At 31.8% G+C, this 21,459-nt stretch overlaps 3 protein-coding genes across 5 annotated transcripts; 1 reads left to right on the plus strand and 2 right to left on the minus strand.

The window, feature by feature from the left end:
* Nucleotides 1-1,146: 1,146 nt before the first annotated feature.
* LOC123915784 (dihydroceramide fatty acyl 2-hydroxylase FAH2-like) lies at nt 1,147-4,261 on the plus strand. Of its 3 annotated transcripts, none has more exons than XM_045967023.1 (6): nt 1,147-1,410; nt 1,765-1,822; nt 1,981-2,073; nt 2,214-2,516; nt 3,245-3,391; nt 3,924-4,261. In XM_045967023.1, exons 2-6 carry the CDS (start codon nt 1,772-1,774, stop codon nt 4,044-4,046), a joined length of 717 nt encoding a protein of 238 aa, XP_045822979.1. In that variant the 5' UTR covers nt 1,147-1,410; nt 1,765-1,771; the 3' UTR covers nt 4,047-4,261. The 3 variants fall into 3 exon arrangements, with proteins under 3 accessions (XP_045822979.1, XP_045822978.1, XP_045822977.1); XM_045967022.1 differs by having other exon boundaries at nt 1,147-1,387; XM_045967021.1 differs by having other exon boundaries at nt 1,371-1,671.
* A 738-nt stretch (nt 4,262-4,999) lies between these two features.
* LOC123915782 (berberine bridge enzyme-like 13) lies at nt 5,000-6,820 on the minus strand. Its single transcript, XM_045967020.1, has one exon. The coding sequence runs from the start codon at nt 6,742-6,744 to the stop codon at nt 5,143-5,145; it is 1,602 nt and encodes a 533-aa protein (XP_045822976.1). The 5' UTR covers nt 6,745-6,820; the 3' UTR covers nt 5,000-5,142.
* Nucleotides 6,821-11,234: 4,414 nt separating this feature from the next.
* Nucleotides 11,235-13,148, minus strand: LOC123916658 (berberine bridge enzyme-like 13). The gene has a single exon (XM_045968176.1). It carries the CDS (start codon nt 12,959-12,961, stop codon nt 11,366-11,368), a length of 1,596 nt encoding a protein of 531 aa, XP_045824132.1. The 5' UTR covers nt 12,962-13,148; the 3' UTR covers nt 11,235-11,365.
* Between the last annotated feature and the right edge of the window lie 8,311 nt (nt 13,149-21,459).

The raw sequence follows: 21,459 nt of genomic DNA on the forward strand, positions 1-21,459 counted from the left end.
ATAAAAAGGGTTTCTTAGAATGTTTTGTACACTTTCAGACTCAAATAAAGACATAAGTAGAGACACATTTCAACTCTTTTCCTCCGGAAGAAGCACATCAAAAGAGACTGAAAGATTATGAACAAAATGAGTTTTGGTTGGTTAAATATTCAGAGTTGTATCATTATGCAACTAATTCTCATCCAATAAGGGAATGTTAAAAAAAAACCATGAGAAAATAATAAAAAATAATGGATATTCAAATCAATCCTTGAATTTAACAACATTTGTGAATTTAGCGATCATAATATTTGTGAATTCAGTTGCATATGTTTTTCCTCTCTTACCGTCTCTCTCCAGCTCTCTCTCTCTCTCTCTCTCTCTCTCTCTCTCTCTCTCTCTCTCTCTCTCTCCCTCTCCCTCCCTCCCTGAGTTGTTGTTGTGATTGTTTCAACTGTTCTCTCTCTGACTCTCTCCCTCTCTTTTCCCCTTCCCCCCCTCTCATTCTATGCTCCTCTCTCTCTCTTTCTCTCTCTCTCTCTCTCTCTCTCTCTCTCTCTTTTTTACTTTTTATGCAAATTAAATTTCAGTCAATTAACCCCCTAATTTTACAAATTTTAGTCAATTACCCTTGTGACATGTATCCTAATCAATTACTCTCTATGAGGTGGTGCCACGTTAAAATAGTTGATAAATATACAAAGACACAAAATGACATGTATATGTAGCGAATAGTTTTTCTTTTTATAAAAATAATAAAATTAAATTAAAGGTTATAAATGGAAAAACTGAAAAAATCTATAAGCTATAAGCTCAAACGATACTTGAAATATCATCTAAAAAAAACTACAAGCTAACGAGAAAAGCTTTTTACAAAACACATTTATTGTTTTCAAACAAACTTATAAACTAGTCCAGTAAACTATAAGTTAGCTTATTGGACTTACCAAACACACCTTAAAGTTAATTTGTACTATTGAATCATAAAAGGGACCTTAAAATATAAAGAAGGGAGGGTTTTAGAATTTGAAAAATAGTGGGGGGGGAGTGGTTCTGAATTTAAAATACCTACATTTGGTTGTCCCTTTCAAGTTTCAACATATCTCACTTCCTTACTGACCTGTGCCATGTGCATTTAAAATATTCTTCTGCCGTCCCCTTCTACCCCACTTACCTCATTTTGCAAAAACAGCTGGATTTGTCCCACTTAAACCCCAAATTATTCAAACTAGTTCGACCAAGGTTTTTCTAGTGCAGTGGTTACTGTTTTCTTAATGACGATCCTATAAAAAAGAGGGACTAAAGAGCAAAAAAAATTAATTTTTTTTGGGGGGTTTAAGATAAACTACAAGAAAAAAAGGGTACAAGCTGTATTAACTATTAAGCATTTGGCGCAAGGTGATGAAAGGTTGAGAAGCGGTTTGATAATTAGTTAAGACAATGCAACGCTGTTTTTTTTGTATTCTATTCTCAGCACTTTGTCTCTTCCAACAACGTGTGGATCACAAATTCACCTTAATTTAGATTTACATTTAATTTAATATTAATCATAATCTTAATCATAATCATCATCACATTATTCATTCACAAACTCAGATTCCAATTCACATCTTCTGAGATTTAAGACTCCCTCTCTCACCTTATACGCGAAAGAGGGAGACTTAACCCTTTCTCCTCTCACACATCTCATTGGTTCGATTCAATTCACTTTCATTTTTTGTTTTTATTGCATTTCTCAGATCTGTTTTTATTAATCCTAATTTTTTTTGTTTTTCATTTTTTCAGTTGCAAGATGGTTGCAAACAAATTTGTTGTTGATTTGAATAAGCCCCTTGTTTGTCAGGTAGGTAATCTCATATTACATTACATTTTTAATTTGATTCATGCTTAAAAATTACATTTTTAATCGATTATAAAAAAAATAAAAAAAATTACATTTTTAATCATGCTTAAAGATTCCTTAATCACTTAATTATTGTTACAATTTAATTTGATTCATAGGTTGGTCATCTTGGTGAAGATTATGAAGAATGGGTTCACCAACCTATTATGGGTAAGGAAGGTCCTCGTTTCTTTCATAGTGATTTATTAGAGGTACATACCCTACCCTTACCTACATTTTTATTCATTCATGTTGTCCATGTATCAAAATTAATTATTGTTGTTTTACTTTTATCTGGCTCGACGGATTAGTCTGTGTAGTTGCGTTGTTAAGAGTTATGTTGTTGGAACAGGTTTTCACGCGAACGGCTTGGTATGTGATTCCAATTGTTTGGGTGCCAATTGCATCTTGGTTCATTTATAACTCTTTTAGATTGGGACTCCCTGTTCCTCATCTCCCTCTTTTTGTGGTTCTTGGCATTTTCGTATGGACATTGGCCGAATACTTGTTGCACCGTTTTCTTTTCCATGTTCAAACTACGAGCTATTGGGCAAATACATTGCATTATCTTCTTCATGGTTGCCACCATAAGCATCCCATGGATAGCTTAAGACTTGTTTTCCCACCAGTTGCAGCCGCTTTAATAGCCCTCCCGGTATACCCTTTCGTTCTAAATAATGATTTTTTCTTATATGCATGCCTTTGTTATTACCTCTTAAGATATATATATATATATATATATATATATATATATATATATATATATATATATATATATATATATATATATACCTCTGAAGATAATTGTTACACGAACTTATGCTTCAATCTATTTTCTGTCTTAATACATGTAGAAAAGATACATTAGTATTCTGATATGTGGGTTTTGTCTATTGTGCGTGATTTGTGCTAATTTAGGTCATCATAAGATTTATAACTCTGGTGTTAATGATGGATTTCAAATGTCATTGTTTAGTTCTGAAGGAATGAATGGAATAGCATCCCTTAGGATTTTGGTTTAGATACCATCATTACCAATTCAATTGATGCTGGTAATTATCAGAAGTATTATGTTAAGTACTTTGAAATTTTGAGGATGTTTTATAGTATTTGACATACTTGTAGCTTATATTGAAGTCTGTTATGTACTATATTTTATTTCCGTAAACAATGAAATCCCTGCTTAACTTCTTCATCCATAATATAGTTTGCAGTTGTAGCTTTCTTTTGCAAATGGCCAAAAATTTGATGTTTTTCAAAATGATTGATTACATATATGCGATATTGGTGAAATGTAGTGATGCTTAATGATTTCCAAGTATATATGCTGATAAAAAGAGGTTCAATGAATTGAAGTTAGCATTTTTTGTCTGCAATGTCCAGATCTGGTCGTCAGTGAAGCTTGTATGCCCTCCTTCAATTGCTCCTGCTGTGTTTGGAGGCATTTTGTTGGGCTATGTAATGTATGATTGCACACATTACTACTTGCATCATGGTCAACCAAAGAGTGATGTGCCCAAAAATCTAAAGGTACAAGTACTTTCCCTTCTTGAAATGTGTACGACAATCAAATTGCAATTCCTTGCTCCAATGTGTTACTTTTGCAAAATAATCTTGTTAATTAATAACCGTAGATAGTTTACCTTTACCACAACCAGACATATTAGTTGATCAAATTTTGGACTTTTAGCATCTACCATTATTTATTTTGATTAGGAAATTGAAGGACTTCAGATTCATACATAGTTATAATTGAGACATTCTTTTCCATTTTATTTATACATACGAGTCTCTTAAACTTGGGTCACAAAACATAATAGCATTCTTCTCTAAACTATTTTAAAGAAATTTGGATCATCCATTTTTCCTTAGTAACAAGAGTGACCTTTTTGGTGAAAGATAAACAGCTCCTACATAGTATATGATGGTGCATGCATCGTTCTTTATCAAATATGACATTGTATACTATTGTACTGTTGCACTTTCTATATGATGCATTGGCAATTATCTAAATCTTGCAAGCCTTAAAAAGATAAGCAATCGTTCCTTCCTTATTTTGCAGAAGTACCACTTGAATCATCACTACCGAATCCAGAGCCTTGGCTTTGGCATCACATCACCATTCTGGGATAAGGTTTTTGGAACGGTTCCTCCTCCATCAAAGGTGGATGCCAAGCGTAGATAAGTAGCAGTTGAGCCTGCATTTGTTCATTGGTTAATTATAGCAGATTGAGGAGTTTAGACAAAAAAAAGTCAAGAATTTATGTTTGTGATTGTCTAATTTTCTTTGCTCCTTTGATGTTTTTTGAGGGTTAAGGTGCCATCTTGTGTGAACATTATGTAAAAATCGATAATATGTATCAAATTTATTTAGTAGGTAAACTCTTTTGTCTGTGCACAGTCCTCTCTCTTGTAACGTAGGAAAGAACATTGACTACACAGTTAATGGCTATTAGGAAGAAGGCAGCTGCTGCTGCTAATTGTTAAGCTTAAACAAGCAGCATGCCTATGTGATGGGATTCCTTTGATAGTATGAAAGGAAACACAAAAGTGTATGTTTGAATTGGTGTCGAGTTTGGTTAAATTACGGTAACACGGATTTCATTTAAACTTGAAAGTGTAGTTTTTGCTAAAAACAAAACGAGTTACCGGTGATTCTGCCAAACTTTGCTCCAATACAAACATACACGCAGTGACATGAAAGTTTCAATATCTTTATCCAATCACCATGATATACATACTCATTAACCATGTTTGGTCACGTGGGTTCAAGTTGACTCTGACCTTTTTCGCAAGATATGACGCACGGGTCGCACGTTGCGTTGGGTGTGGATATGTATATTTTTTAAGCACTGTTACCATTTATGTCAACAACCTTATATTTATCTGTCATATTCATATCACATTGTACTAAGAGCAGCGCGCAAGTGAGTTTGGACTCATATGTATTAAGTATGAATCGCTTTTCTTGTATGATACTTAACATCTACTTTTTCATTCAATGTGAAACTCTTACTTTCCAACACACAGTACTATTAGTACTCCTATCTGAAGTGCAAACGGACCCAATTATTTATTTTACAAATAAGCACACTATCATAAATCTGCACTATACCATGCATTTATCAGTGCACAAAGTTGAACAAAAATATATGCATACAATCTTTATTCTTCATTAATAATTTAACATGTAAACAGATTTAACTTCACCATATTTGTGACATTGAAATTTTGATCTAACATTCTAGCCATAGACCCCTTTGATTTTCTCTTCTTGCCATCTACATTTTCTTACCAATTGGCAGTGGAGGGATACTCTGCTCATGCCTAAAGAAATTTGATGGATCAACTTTAGTTTTCACCTTTACTAACCTATTAAAGTTACCCTTAAAATACCTATAACCCCAAGAGTAAGCCAATGAAAGGCTTGTAGAATTCTTCTGATTCATCCCTATATCCAAATCTCTATAATTCACATAGTTTTCCCTTGGATATTTTGATGCATAAGGTGTCATATAGTAGTAAAATTTCCTCATCCATCTCATATGTTTTGCCATATTCTTTTCTCCATCAATCCATCCAGTTAAGTACTGAATTTTGTAAAGTGTTCCTTTTCTGTGAGGAAAAGGCGTCGCGGATTCCGCAATCCTACTCATCATTCCTCCATAGGGATTCCATATCATTAAAGCACCATCATCTTGAAGAAAAACTTTCCATAAGGTATTAAGGGAAGTTTCTGGAATCACTTGTCTGACAAAATCTGATTTTGCTTTGAAGTAAGCCTTGGATGTAGGTTTTCCTTTGAGCAGAATTTCTGGTGGTGTATCATTTGGATATCCGGCGATGTAAAGAACCGATTTAATCCAGCTAGTTTCCAAACAATCCTTTCTTGTTAAGCCTAATTCAGGAAAACTTTTCTTCATAACTTGGAGAAGTCTATTAGCTCCACCAAGAAATAGAGCTTGGTAAGAAGTAGTTACAGTTCTTTGACCTGGAACACTACCATTTCCTGGTTGAATAATCACTCTGATGAAGAGATTTTCATCAATATTTGGTGCTACTTGCTGCCATCTATAAAGAAGTTTGTTTGCTCCATGTTCTAAGCTTTTTGTTACTGTGAAAACTGTCACAGTCTGCGGCACCGGAACTAACTTGATCTTCCACCAGAGAATAACTCCGAAGCTGCCTCCTCCGCCTCCTCTTATAGCCCAAAATAGGTCTTCTCCCATTGCTTTTCTGTCAAGAATTTTTCCATTAGCATCAACGATTTTAGCGTCAATGACGTTGTCAACACCGAGGCCATACTTTCTCATCATTGAACCGTATGCACCTCCGGTAATGAGGCCACCGATACCTAAAGTTGTACAAAGGCCTGCAGGGAAGCCATGGACCGAACTTTTCTCGGAAATTCTGTAATAGACTTCACCGATCGTTGCACCGGCTTGAATCCAAGCCGTGTTGTGTGGAATATCAACATTGACTGCACGCAGTTTAACCAGGTCTAGTATCATGAATGGTTTCTCGATAAGAGAAACATACGAAAGCCCTTCATAATCATGTCCTCCGCTGCGTATTCTCAAATGAATACCATGCTGTTTTGCACATATCACAGCTGCTTGGACTTGTGATTCATGGAATGGAGTGAATATGAAATCGGGTTTCGGAACTGAAGGCAGTAAGTACCTTAGATTTTGAGCAGTGGACTCAAGGATTGAAGTGTAGGACTTATTGGTAGAGGTGTAGATTGAAGTTGGAAATTGGTTTGGAATTTGTGAATGGAGTGATAAGCAATTATTGAAAGTTTCTTCAATTGAAATTGAAGTGGATAGTGAAACAGATAATAGAACAACAAAAGTTGCTAAGAGGGACATCATAGAGTGCATGATGTTTTTATTTTTAGCTGTCTTTTCTCATTTGTTGTGATAAAATGTTTCTCTATGCTTGTTAATATATACTGGTTATGGTTAGTATCATGATTTCCACAGTTCATTTTCACACTGCTTTCACACTGTTTTAAATCTAAACCATTAATTACATATCAGACGGTACAAATATATATATTTTTTTGGTGGGATGAGAGAGGCACGAACCAAACGGTACAACTTAATTCTGTTATAAAATCATTTAAAACGATCTTGGCTGTACAATTTATATCAGACGGTTCTTATGTAAAATTGCATGAAAAGTGTGTTAAAAGCTACATCAATGAATCTATACTGCTTAGACTTATGGTAATACTGCAATTTATACGTGTACTTGAGCTAAGAAAAACGTCATGTGAATGAGTAATTAATTTTATATTAATTAGGTCCACTTCATTGTGAAGGGTTTGTATATAGTTGAAATTATGAAATGTGGAAATTTGAGTATTTGACTTGATGTATATGCACTACAAATTATTGGATACAATTGAGGCCTCAAGATTGTAATTATGTCAAGATTGTATTTTCCTATATGCACTAATTTAGTTCCCTTCCCACTACCATGTGTACTGCAGTTGTATATAAGATCATTTCTCTACCGACACAACATTTCTTTTATATCCCCAAAAATCTCATTTTGTTTCTTGTGGTTTGAAAAAATTTTGCCAAAAAACTTCGGTTTATATTCACCGAAGCCAAATATTAGATCATTTCGGTAACTGCGAACCGAACATTAGCATTTTGGTACACATAAACCGAACGTCAGCTTGTTCGGTACATGCGAACCGAAATGTCCTAGATTTCGATACGTTGTTATCGAAAATTTTATTAGGTCGCTAGAATTAGGCCATTTTCGACAGAAATTTACCGAAACAATTGTTTTGGTACCTGCGAACCGAAATGTCCCAGATTTCGGTAAGTGGTTACCGAAGTTTATCAGCATGTCAAATTCCATCAGTTGGTATAAACCGTAGTATCTCAAAGACAAAAATGAAAATTCAGGGAATAGAAAAGAAATGAGGGGGTAGGGAGAGAAATGAGTTGTATATAATATATGATATGATGATTGGTGCCAAATGCCAATATCTAATCATGGAGTTTTGACGGAATGATTATGAAGATAAGAAAATGATTTGGAATTATTTTTAATTACTTATTTAAATTGAACTTCTTTTTTTTGGGTGAAAATCGAGCTTTTTCTTTAAAGAAAGACAACAAGCAGAAAAGATCTTATATAGCAACAATGTATAACTTTTAGGTAAGGTAAGGTCATAAAAAGAAGATGCTGACATGTCAAGTATCATTCAAAGGACAACCACCTTATCTTCTTATTTGAAGTCTTCAAGATCACAAATAATATTTTTTTGGTAACAGAAGATCACAAATTTGATAAGGAGGAATCCTCACCATTTCTCAAATTCAATTATATATGTGTTCCTAAATGACAATAAATAGGGTGAGTACCTACTATAAACTCATATCCGTATCATAGTTAGAAAAATATTTGACCGCGTGTGTTATTATCTTGGAATTCATATCTGTATTCGTTGATCGTAATTTTACTAAAAATAAATTGATTAATTAAAAAATATGATACTAATTAAATTTTTTTCCAAAGATGTTAATGTTGACTTATGAAAATTATAAACAAAATTATTATTAATTATGCTAAAGTTCATATTTTTGTTAATATATTCACATTTGTCTGCATTATTTTATAAATAATATTTTTTATTAAAAATGTATAATAGTTTAATAGTGTTGTATATTTAAAATTGATATACATATATTTTTATATAATATTATAAATAAAAAATATAAATATTATACTATGCAGGATTGGAGCGGAATGAATACTAAGGTACCCGTACTCACATTCATATCCGTTCATTTTTTATGTACTCTTGCCTATAATGTGAATTTTTACTCCATCCATTATGAATATTGTTTATGAGTGCCCACTGAAAATACGGGTGAAATTGTCATTCCCACTAAACAAATAGGTGAATATTTATTTTTGTCTCAAAGTCTAAAACAAACAATTCAATCCTTTATAAAAACTACAATTATTTGTTTTTTACATAAATAAAATCGGAATACTTTAGTCCTTAACCAATCTAACTCCCTATATTGTATCTTTCTCTTAAAAAACACATGATTAATTCTCTCATAAGTAGGGATGTCAATGAGGCAGGGAATGTGTGGGGAAACTTTCCCGTTCCCCGCCCCAAAATGCAAGCAAGGAAGATTTTGCCTTCATCCCTATCTTCACGGGGGAATATTTGTCCCCATCCCCATCCCCACAAATCCCCACGGTTCCTGCGGAGATCCATGTATATCAAATATTAACAAAATTTCTATATTTTTCGGTCAAATTATGATAGTAGTATGACGTTATTTTTTCTATCTTATTTAAAAAAAACAATTCTTTTGCATATTTCTTTTTTAAATAATAAAAACTACACATAATGCATTCATAACAAAAAAAAATTGCAAAAATATTTGGCTATTAATAATCATACAAAACCTAACGGCCAAAGTATTTCATAGCAAAGTATGGCAGTTCGGGGAATGGACTAATAATCATACTAAAAACATTGCAAAAATATTTGGCTACTAATAATCATACTAATAATAATATATAGTGTATATATGGACGGATTCGGGGAATCCGCAGGGACGGATGCTTCGTCCCCGATCCCCGTCCCAAAGTGTCTAGTGGGGGATTTTTGCCTCCATCTCCATCTCTATAGGGATACAATTTTTGTTTTCGGAGCTCCGAACGGGGCAATCCACACGGAGGTCCGCTCCACCAGATGCAAATTGACAACCCTACTCATAAGGACATTTTACGGTATATTTGACTTTCTTGTTAGGTCTAACATGTTTTTTAAATGACCTAATAGACTTTTATAAAAAATCATATAGTACTAATTTATTTAATTAAATGATCTAATAGACTTCTATAAAAAATCATATCGTACTAATTTATATGGGTTAGGTTGTTAGATAGGTGTATTCAAAGTCAAATCGATATAATTTTTGATCAAAATATTAAAAACAACATAAAAGTATAAAACTAAATATATTTGGATTTTATTTTGTGAAAACCGTTGAATTGGATTAAATTTTATTTTTCAATCGAATGAATTTTTATCTCAAAATTATTTCAAACCAAACCGCAAACATTGTTGATCCCAAAAGGACATCATATCCTATTCCCTTAGCGAAAAAAAAGCTTCATTAGTTTATTGATCCATTAAAGACATTTTAAGTTTCATAATAATTCCTTAAAAAAAAATAATTCGGATTTATCCCTTAAAGATATATCCGTTAGCCAAAATTACAATAATTTACAAAGAAAAACAATAATTTACAAACGGCACAACAATTCTGATATATAGGATCATAAGTTTAGGGTCCCTTAAGGCCGAAGGACTAATTGAGTGATATGAGTTGAACATCAAATATATACTCTCTCTTTTTATAAGCATCTATATTTGTGAGTTTAAAATGATGCGTAGAATTTTTTTTTAGATTTTCTTTTGTCATCTTATAAATTTTCTCGTGCGTCCTATAAAATTATTAAAATATTATTGTTTACTATTTAAGTAGCGGATGTTATTAAAATGCATTTGAGAAAAAAAAAAACACCCTACTAACATGAAATTTTTAAGATTTTTCACGTCTACTACTTAAGTAACGGAAGAGTAAGCTAAAAAATTAATAGGGCGCATGATTTTTTTTTTACGGCACATGAGAAGGTATTAGGATGGCAAAAGAAATCGAATTTTTTCACGTATTTTAGAGCCTAAAAGAAATATTGGGGACCTAAAAAAAGCTATCAAAAGTCTTTATTTTTATCTATCTCAGGGCCCAAATTTGTATATAGATGGCCCAAACTCAACATTCAACAACATTATTGGTTTGCTATGGAAGCAGAGACAGGTTAATGATGTCGGCAGATTAAATAAATTCATGGATGTAATTTTATTCTTAAATTGAATTTTATTCCAATAGTTATTTCTTTTAGGAGATATTTCAAATTCTCAATAGTTCTTAACCATTGACAAGATTAAAGGTTTTATAATTGTACTCTCCCATTTACCAAATAAAAATTCCTCCAAGTCGTTTTATCAACTTAACTCAATCGGTAGACATAATACATTTTATATAATTGACTGAGTTTCGAACCCAAAATATGTCACTTATTCATCTCAAGAGGTTAATTTCTAGTCATTAAGCTACTTGACAAAAATAAATTCCTCCGAATCTCATAAAATATATCAAATTCAAAATAAGCATAGCATAGCAACAATTCTTTTATATATAATCATATTTAGAAAAAAATCACTAGTTGCACTACACTTTTTGCTTGACCAACAAACACTTCCAAGCAATTAAGCACCTAAATCACACACACACATCACAGAAAACATCAAACATTACAATTAGACACTTAATCATTAATATCTTATAAATCTAAATGTATCTTTATTTTTCTAAACTAGATTATGACCCTCTTTTTTGATACTTGCATCACAGTGTCTTATTTCCCATTTTTTCTCCACTTTAACATTTTTCATACTGGAAGTGGTGGAATACTTTGTTCATGCCTAAACACATTTTCAGGATCAACTCTAGTCTTAATCTTAACCAACTTATTAAAATTACCCTTAAAATACCTATAGCCCCAAGCACTAGCTTCAATATAACTTGTACTATTCTTAGTGTTAATTCCCAAATCAAGATCCCTATAATTCACATAAGCTTCCCTTGGAAACTTAGACACATAAGGACTCATGTAGTTATAAAGCTTTCTAATCCAATCAACATGTTTTGCAACATTCTTCTCACCTTCTTGCCATATAGACAAGTATTGAATTTTATACAATGTTCCATTTCTATGTGGAAAAGGGCTATCAGATTCTGAAAATTCACTCATTTTTCCACCATATGGATTCCAAATCATTAAAGGGCTATCTTCACTCAATAGTCTTTGCCATAATCCTTCAAGACCTGTTTCTGGTATTGGTTCTCTGACAAAATCTGATTTTGCTTTGAATGAATTCTTGAATGTTGGTTTTCCTTTGAGAAGAATTTCGGGCGGTGTAGTACTCGGAAATCCTGCGATATATAGCACAGATTTGATCCAACTAGTTTCTTGACAATCTTTTCTTGTTAAACCCAATTCAGGGAAACTTTTCTTTATGACTTGAAGTAGTGTTCTTGATTCACCAAGAAAAACAGCATTATAAGAAGTTGTAATTGTTCTTTGAGTTTTGTTTCCATCTTTAGCTGGTTGAATTATGACTCTAATGAAGAGATTTTCATCAATGTAAGGTGCTACTTCTTGCCATCTATGGAGAATTTTTGTTGCTCCTTGTTCTAGTGTTTTAGTGACAGTAAAAACTGTAACTGTTGGTGGAACAGGAACAAGTTTTATTTGCCACCAAAGAAGTATACCAAAACTTCCACCTCCACCACCTCTTATAGCCCAAAATAAGTCCTCTCCCATGGATTTTCGATCGAGAATTTTCCCGTTCGCATCAACGATTCGAGCATCTAGGACATTGTCAACACCTAGACCATACTTTCTCATTAATGTTCCATATGCACCTCCTGTTATGTGTCCACCAACACCTAAGCTTGTGCATAGACCGGCAGGGAAACCGAGAATCGAACTTTTCTCGTATATTCTGTAATAGACTTCGCCGATTGTAGCACCGGATTGAACCCAAGCAGTCTTAGTTTTGATGTCAACATTTATTCCGCGAAGTTTGACTAAATCGATGACTATGAACGGTGTTTCGATTTCGGAAACATACGAAAGTCCTTCATAGTCATGACCACCACTTCTTACTCTTAGATGTATTCCAAGCTTCTTGGAGCAAATTACTGCTGCTTGGACATGTGAATCTTGGGAGGGTGTGAATATGAATTCGGGTTTCGGCGTTGATGGTGCTATACACCTTAGATTCATTGCTAATGAATCAAGGATGGTTGTGAATGAAGGTTCATTTGGAGTGTAAATTGTTGTGTGAAATGGATATGTTCTATCTGAATTTTGGTTGAGACATTGGACAAAACTTTCTTGAAGATTTAAAGATGAAACTTTTAATGAAAGTGTTGATAATAGAAGAACTAAAATTTGCAAGGGTGTGATTGGTGATATCATTTTTTCTCTTGGGTGTGTTCTTATTTTTGTGGTGAATGAGTGTGTCACAAATGCACTATATATAATGTGAGAAACTATATATGTAATTTTTTTGAAATAGTATAAGAAATTTGAGCTAACACATACGTCATAGAGATGAAGAGTATTGGTATTGTTTTGGGGTCAATGTTCTAATTTTAATTATGATAGTGTGGAATATAAACTTTATTTCATTTTAACATGTACCACTTTCACATTCTAAATAATCCGACAAGACTTCTATATGTCTCGTAACCATAAAAAATATCATGCAGTTGTACATAGTAATTAATCTTAACAATTGATTTAAAATTAAACAGTTTAGATCGGACGACTGAGATCTGTAACAGTGTCTATTGATATTGTCCATTAGTCATGTGCAAGGCAAAGCATTAATTTTGAATGGCCCCATAAGAAATAAGCATGTTTGTATACTTGAAGCATTATATGATCATGCAACAAATAAAGTATATTCTTGTAGGATTAATTATATGTTTATTGTTATCTATCATATCCATAAATTAAAATAAAAATATATTCTTTGGTTATCTGGTGGTTATAACTGTATGGTCCACTGTCCACATGTTAAGTCAATTAGTATATTTGTTGCTTCACATTATTGTGTTACTTAAAGTTTAATGGCTCTCATGTTTAAGTTTTTTAATACTTGTTTGCAAAGAGAGTAATTGATGTAGGAGGAAATTCTCAATCCCCACTAAGGCTTAACTCAGGTAGAACCATAGGAGTCATTGTTTAAGATGCAATGTAATTTTTGAACATGCATATACAAAATAATGTAAGTTGTGGTGTTACTTTATGAAATATTTTGAAAGGCAGTGCAGTAGGAAAATTAGCATATGTATAGAAAAAGAAGAAAACCTCAGTGAAATAAAGTTGGAATAAGTTGGATTGAATTAGACTTTTAAAATATGATCCGACCATTTTTAATGTATGTAAAAAGGAAATATATGACCTAGTTATTTTGATTTTGGTTCGCCCTATTTTTCACCATTTAAACATGGTTATCAGATTCACGTATTAATATGTAAGATTCGAAATATGATAAACTCATTTGTGAAACTGTTTTAATGCGGCTGAATTCACGAATTTATGATAATTTCAGATATATTCGCACAATACTAAGTTCTTACCCTAATTAAATTTTTGGTCCAATTTGTAAGGTCCACGGCTTTTCCTTTCTCCCCCGAATGAGAAGTGAAATGTCTTCACTTTCACTCTCTAGTCTTCAACAAAAAACGTGATACTAAGAAAGCCAAACAACTTTTTCATTGATCGTCTGGCGCCGGTGGCGTTTCTGGTGGTTCATACGGGTTCGTTTGCGTTTTCAATCTATCTAGACTAGGGGTGCTCAAATTCAAACCAATCCAAATAAAAACCGAAAACCGATCCAAAAAAACCGAAAACCGTAAAAAACCGAAGTTTTTTGGATGTGTTTGGATGTTCTTTTGTGAAAACCGCTGGATCGGATCGGATTTCGGATTGATTTCTTAAAACCGATCCAAACCGAACCAAACCGCATACATATATTTTAATATTTATTTATCTTTTTATTAGTATAAATATATATATTGCATTAACCTTTTTTTTTCATTTTAAATTTTGTTAATTAATTTAATCTATTTTAAATTTTGTTAATACTATATGTTAGTTTAATTTAAATTTTTTTTTTACTTTTTATATGTTTCGAATATAATTGGTAATTATCATTCCAAAATATTAATTTTTAATATATTATATGTTATATTTTACATCAAACTTAATATTTATTTTGTCAAAAATGTCAAACTATTATTTTGTAGCGTTTTTTATAATATTTATATTTATTAAAAAAAATTACAATTTATAATTTGGATATCCAAAAACCGATCCAAATTAAACCGCATAATATTGGATCGGATTGGATCGGATTTTTTTATTTGTCATCCAAAACCGAACCAAACCGCAAATGAATTTTTTTTTGGATCGGATGAGTTTTTGCCTCAAAACCGATCCAAACCGAACCGCGAGCACCCCTAATCTAGACAAAATAAATGTACTCAAATTGTCGAATTTGACAATCTTGCATTCAAAATTTTGATCTCTTTTTCTAAATTTGTCATTTCAATCCTTTAATTCAAAAATATTCTTTACATTGATATATATTTTGTACAGAATTACTTTACACTAATATATGTTTGTATGCAAGCATAAAGAAACAACTTATTAGAATAGAAAAGAGGGGTAACAGACAAAATAATAAAAATAGAACAGAGAGGTGGTTCAACCACCTCAAAGTTTAAGGCTGAGTGAGATTTAAAACCCAAAAGGTCTACGCATCGAGGTCCCTTTGCCACTTTTGTTTGTTTATTGATTTACTTTTTTTATCAACTTTTTGATTTTCAGGGAATGAAGTTCCGTAAGTCAGAGTTCTGCCGTAATTCCGAGTTCTTAGAAATGAGTATTGAGTTTAACTCATCCTTACAAAACCGACTTGTAAGGTGAGGATTGCCTCTAGTATATAAACACTTAGTCAGACCATCTCTAAACCGATGTGAGACTCTTAATACACCCTCTCACGCCCAGCACTATTGGACTTGGTGCGTAGATATAAACGGTAGGTGGCCCGATAGCGGAAACCTAATAAACGGTAGGTGGCCCAACGGATTGTGGAGAGGCTCTAATACCATTTTAGAAATGAGTATTGGGCATAACTCATCTTTATAAAACCAGCTTGTAAGGCGAGGATTGCCTCTAGTATATAAACACTTAGTCAGACCATCTTTCAACCGATGTGAGACTCTTAACATGACTAAAAATTGTTTTCATCAGAAATCGAACTCGGTTCTCCGAACAATTCGTCCTGTTGGAGTTCATTAACCATTTAAGTTCAATTTCTTAGTATTTTATTCACCTTTTACATATTTCTAAATTTGAGCAATTGGTCCAAAAAATATATTTTGAACCATCAATGAATTTCTTCCTTGAAAGAATCCTTGATTGTAGCCTTGACATACGTATGTTTTTCCTGCCGTGAAAGACCATCGGAACCTATCATGGCAAGCGTGTCAACTGCTGCTTCATTTTGTTGATATGACTTCCAAAAGAGGTTTAGAATGTGCTTATTGTTTACCATCTTTGGGGATCTTGGAAGCCAATTAGAAACCTTGTGTGTTCAACCTTCATTTTAATATCATTTTTTGTCATCATAACCCCTTCTATGTACCACCAATGATGACAACGAAAATATATATACAAGTAAAAATCTCTTCAAGTTGTAGGTCACAATTACATGTCAGGACGACCCAACATAATTAGAGACCTAAAACAAATTTATTGTGAGGTCTTGTAAAATAAAAAATTTATGTAGAGTTGTACGAAAAATAAATAGAAAATCTAAATATTGTTTAGGTTGATGATTAAACTTGAGTAAAAAGGATTTAAGTTCTTTTTACCAACTCAACTATTAATTATCATATAATATATTTATAACTAAATTTAACTATTTTGATTTGTTTTTTGTCCAAAATTTTGGGATCTAAAGTGCTGCTTGGGTTGCTTGACCCTTGAGACGACCTTGTTCCATGTTAAATCACTTATGCCATATACAATTCTGGATGCAAATTTGCCATAGTAGTTTTTCACACAGTTTTGATTCTTAGATGTTGTTTATAGATTAGACGGCACAAGTCAAAGCAGTTATAAAATCACTTAAAACAATCTTGGCATTACATTTTAGATCGAGAAGGTTGTAATATAAAACAGTATGAAAATTGTGTAAAAATCTTGAAGATTATTACTTCATCCGCCTCAAAATAAATGACACAGTTGACTATTTTACGTTAATGTACAACTTTGATCATTATATCTTTAATTACCTATTATTAAAAATTATATAAATTATATACTTTGAAGATGTTCATTGAGACAAATCAAACAACATCTTATATGCTAATATTTGTATTTACTCCTTCAGATCTTTAATATAAGAAAAAGTTCATTTTCTAGATACATTAAAATATTAATGTATCTAGTCTATTATGTAGTCTAGACACATTAATATTTCAAAGTATCTAAAAAGTAAACTTCCTCTTATATTAAGGATCGGAGAGAGTATATAATAGTAGAAATATATATTTATTTATTTTGGTAAAATAGTAGAAATATATTGTAAAAGTAGATTATATGTGAATAGTGCACTTAGATTTATTTTGAAATAGAGAGTATAAATTAAAAGATAAATTTTGGGCTTTTAGCCCTCACTTTTACCAACAAAAAAAAAAGGAAAAAAAAAAGTTTATCACTTTAGATCTAACAATTACTTTAAACAATTTTAACACTGTTATTGTCAAGACTTTGTTTATAATAAAGCAAATAGTTTTACATAAAACTACAAAGACTAATCTTGGAGTGAGACCAATTAGACAGTAAAGGGGTCATTTTCTTTATAATCAACTGTATGAATAGAGAATTAATGATGCATTTTAAAGGGGTCTTTTTCTTCTAACTCTAGCATGTCTTTATCATATAAATATAATGGTCTCTACCATGTGCAACAATGCAAAGAAAATGGTGTCTTTGTCAATTGAAAAGGACAAAGATACAAGTTGTATAAACTGAATGCCACAAAACGACAACAAATTATTAAAGATCGTAGAAAAATAATAGTGAGAAAATTTACCCTGGTAAAGAGAGATAAATGACAATTAGTAGCAATTAATAATGCAAATGTGGTTTTTTATTTTATTTTTTATCTTTGGAATCAAATTATTATTATTATTTTTAAAAATTTTCACCACTAGTATCCACTTGATGCCAATTCACGGGACCGTCTAATCTAATTCGGGATCAATTCGAACATCAAGTGGTTCCAACCCCGGATCTGAATCAAATGTGACTTTGTTATTACATAATTCACTTCCTTCTTTTCTAAAAATAATACATAGGTGGTACCCCTCTTGTCTAGTCAAAAAAATAAATTTCATTTAATTAATCTCGAAACGTTGATGTCTTCTGGATTAAAATTCTGTTGTTTCTCTTACTTTTTGCTTTATGCACACAAGAATAAAGTTTTTTTTTTTGTGCATGGCTTGCAATTTTCATTTCTTATTCCATACATGCAATGCAAGATATATAGAGACATTAAAGGAAAATTCGAAAATTATTTATTTTGTTAGGTAAGCAATACGTCAATATTTCGTAATGCTCTTCACCTCTTCTAAACATTTTTTTTTCATGGATAAGGTCACATATATATAAGTAGTAATTTTCATATCCTCGTTGTTAACCCCTAGTATATCTACGTACGTATATATTTTTACAGCTAAAAAAGAGTATACATACGTATGTATATGTTTTTACAGCTAAAAAAAAGTCTTCAGATAGTATGTCCCAATTGTCACTCTTAATAATTTAAAATTTAACTGCAAGATAAAAAGTTTGGCTATTGATTGTTCTAGTCAAGGTAACTCCGATACAATAGATTCATACTTCAAAAATTATGTAACATTTTTTGTAATATTTTTTTTTTATTAAAAACTGTGATAGTTTTTTTTTTTTTTTGGTATCTTTTGAAAATCTTTTTGGTATCTAACTGTGATAGTTATTACGGAACATAAGAATATAATACAAGATATTATGTGTTGTGCGATGACCGGTCTGAATATATGTATATATAAGTGAGGGTAATTCTTCTTACAAGTTGGGTTTTTTAGAGTTGAATTAATTGTCTGACTCTCAATTGTAAGATGGTATCAGAATTTTCACACTACGATTTATTGGATCATCTGCTATCAAGTTTCTAATCGGATCACCTATCATTTATATATGCACAAACAAACCCAATAATGATAAGCGTGGAGGTGTGTTAAGAGTCTCACATCAATTGTGATATGACATAAATAAATATTTAAAAGTGATAACAATCCTTACCTTATGTACGAGCCGTGTAAGTGTTTGGAGATCTGCAACTCTTGAGGATTCGTGTTGTACATGTTATTTAATTTATTTATATTTCTAGTGTGCTCTGTATTAATCTATATGCAATCTGTATTGAGTCACGATGGGACAGTCGGAGGATCATCTATATTGGACTCAAAACAACCATACAAATGAGTTGGATACCACGTCTTCATCCAAAACTTTAAGGTATTAAATTTATGGATCATCTTATTTATAAAATGTTCAACCTCCATTTTTCTAAACAATGTGAGACTTAATTCATCTCACACATGCCACAACAATATGTAGCATGTATGTGAATAAATTTTATGATTACATACGACTACAAGTGATGTTATCCTTGACGTAGGCAAGTAACATATGCATGGTTGACTCTCCTAGTCGTCCTTGAATTCATTAATTATTTGGTGCCCTACATCACATGGGGTTCATCCTATTGTTTCAATATTTTGAACTAAAATTGAATTGTGAAGATCCTAACATGTGAAGGTTGAAGCTTCAGCTTGAGACCTTTAATAAGCATCTTTGCTCATTTTCTACATTAATAATGAGCTCAATTTGCGCTGCTAAGTTAGTTATTTCCACAAACTCGTAAATAAAAGTGAAATAAGATTAAAGGTCCAAATTGTTTACTCGTTACACACTTACACTACAATATATGTTGTGTTTAAATTTTCAACTCAAATCACGTACCTAACCTGATTCACCATCTTGAGGTTGGACCTTAATGATACATTACATCTATAATACCATAGTGTATTTAATTCATGTCTCCACCAATATTTGCCTAGGGCTTTGTGCACTACTTTTCAATCCACTTAATTAGTCAATTTTGTGAAAATTTTGTTACAACTCGAGCAGAATTGTTTGAAGGCTTTCTTTTACTTTACTTTTTCAAATCAACATATCTAAGTACTCACTCAATATACATATAATAAGGAAATATAGGCATATGATCGGGGCAAAACCTACGTATTGTCTCCTAATGTTTAGATGTTTTTTACATTATAAAAAAATTACAATATTCACAATAAATTTCTCAAAATATACATAAAAGTGCTTTCAAGAACTACAAATTAGTGTTATTTTAGTTTAATTTATCTTTAGTTTTCTTCAAAATAAAAAAAAAAAAGAAGTGAATTTCAATGGTTTTATTATAAAATATTGAACGGTGCGCAGTGTTTCTCAACATTGAAAACGTAGACAAAAAATCATATTAAAAGTAATTAGTTTTACTTAAATAAAATTTTAAAATATTATTATAATTTAATTTTATTAGAAATGGTGATACTACTTTGAATATCATACATTACTAATAAGTGGTTCATTCGATAATTATTATTTTAACTTTGTCTAAATAAAAAAGATTATATTAAATTGATGATACTTTTTATGTCACGTCATGAAACTTGTTAGCTTATGATTTTTTTATTATTCTTATTGAAGATGCTCTGATGCATAATTATCCTAACACAATGATATATATTTTTTTTTGGGTACATAACACACTGATATATTTTAAATATATATTTTAAAAAAGTACATTTTACAACTCTGGATTTCAAACTTCAAATGTGTAAAAAATCCTAAAAAACCACATTTAACTAACTGTGGCTACTTTTTTTTTTTCTTTCTAAATGGCTGGTTTATCATAATAATTACCGGAGTCTAAAATCTGAAAATGAAAGTCACTAGATTTGGTCTAGTGGTGAGAGATTTGGGTAGTATGTTATAGGTCTTGGATTCGATACCTAGCTCATTATAAACAAAAAAAAAATCTGAAAATGAAAAGAAAAAAAAAAGTTTTAGAATTTTAAAATCCAAACACGTGATAAAGAGGTATTTTCGAGAATTTAGGGGGCACGTGAATTGTGTAGTAGGTGGAAAAAGAAAAGGGCCTATGACATTTGACCATCTAGGCCTAAGTTAGGTTGGGCCTCTTTCTTGACCTTGTAGACAATATCCGTATGCCTTTTTTTTTTGGGTAATTGCTCTTCGCCCCTCCTCCCTCTCTTAATTTCTCAGAGTCTTTCCAAAAATTCCAAAATTGCTTCTAAAAGTGTCTACCGGGAGTTAAAACCTGGTGGCACCTTACCAGAAGATAAAATTCGGTAGGCTAAAATGCTTACCTCCAATTTTTAATTTTAACACCTACCGAGTTATATCTCTCGGTATTATGAATTTTAACACCTAATGGATTCTAATTGTATTTTGAATATATGAATTTTGGAGTGCTATTTTGATGTTTAGATTTTTGTTGTGAAAATTGTTGAAATGTGGTTTTGCTTTTATGTTTCTTCTTTTTTAAGGGTACTTGAGTTTCTTCTGCTGCCACACTGAGTAATAGATTTTGCAGCACTGATGAGTAATGTATGTTCTTTATTGGAGTAGTTAAATGAATATATATATTTTTACACAAAATGGTGGATGAGTTGCAACACCATGACTTCTCAAATAACTTATTCTAGTATTATTATCGTTAAAATACACTTAACTGTAAAGTTCTGATGACGCTTCCAATG

This window comes from Trifolium pratense, linkage group LG3 (genome assembly GCF_020283565.1).
Source record: "Trifolium pratense cultivar HEN17-A07 linkage group LG3, ARS_RC_1.1, whole genome shotgun sequence".
In the NCBI taxonomy this organism is placed as follows: Eukaryota; Viridiplantae; Streptophyta; class Magnoliopsida; order Fabales; family Fabaceae; genus Trifolium; species Trifolium pratense.

What these genes read in the sequence shown, in the direction of transcription:
- LOC123915784 (XM_045967023.1), top strand. Translation starts at nt 1,772, where the DNA reads ATGGTTGCAAACAAATTTGTTGTTGATTTGAATAAGCCCCTTGTTTGT. An exon ending in ATAAGCCCCTTGTTTGTCAG is followed by an intron (nt 1,823 to 1,980) that starts GTAGGTAATCTC and finishes TTTGATTCATAG; the next exon opens with GTTGGTCATCTTGGTGAAGA. An exon ending in ATGTGCCCAAAAATCTAAAG is followed by an intron (nt 3,392 to 3,923) that starts GTACAAGTACTT and finishes CTTATTTTGCAG; the next exon opens with AAGTACCACTTGAATCATCA.
- LOC123915782 (XM_045967020.1), bottom strand. Translation starts at nt 6,744, where the DNA reads ATGCACTCTATGATGTCCCTCTTAGCAACTTTTGTTGTTCTATTATCT.
- LOC123916658 (XM_045968176.1), bottom strand. Translation starts at nt 12,961, where the DNA reads ATGATATCACCAATCACACCCTTGCAAATTTTAGTTCTTCTATTATCA.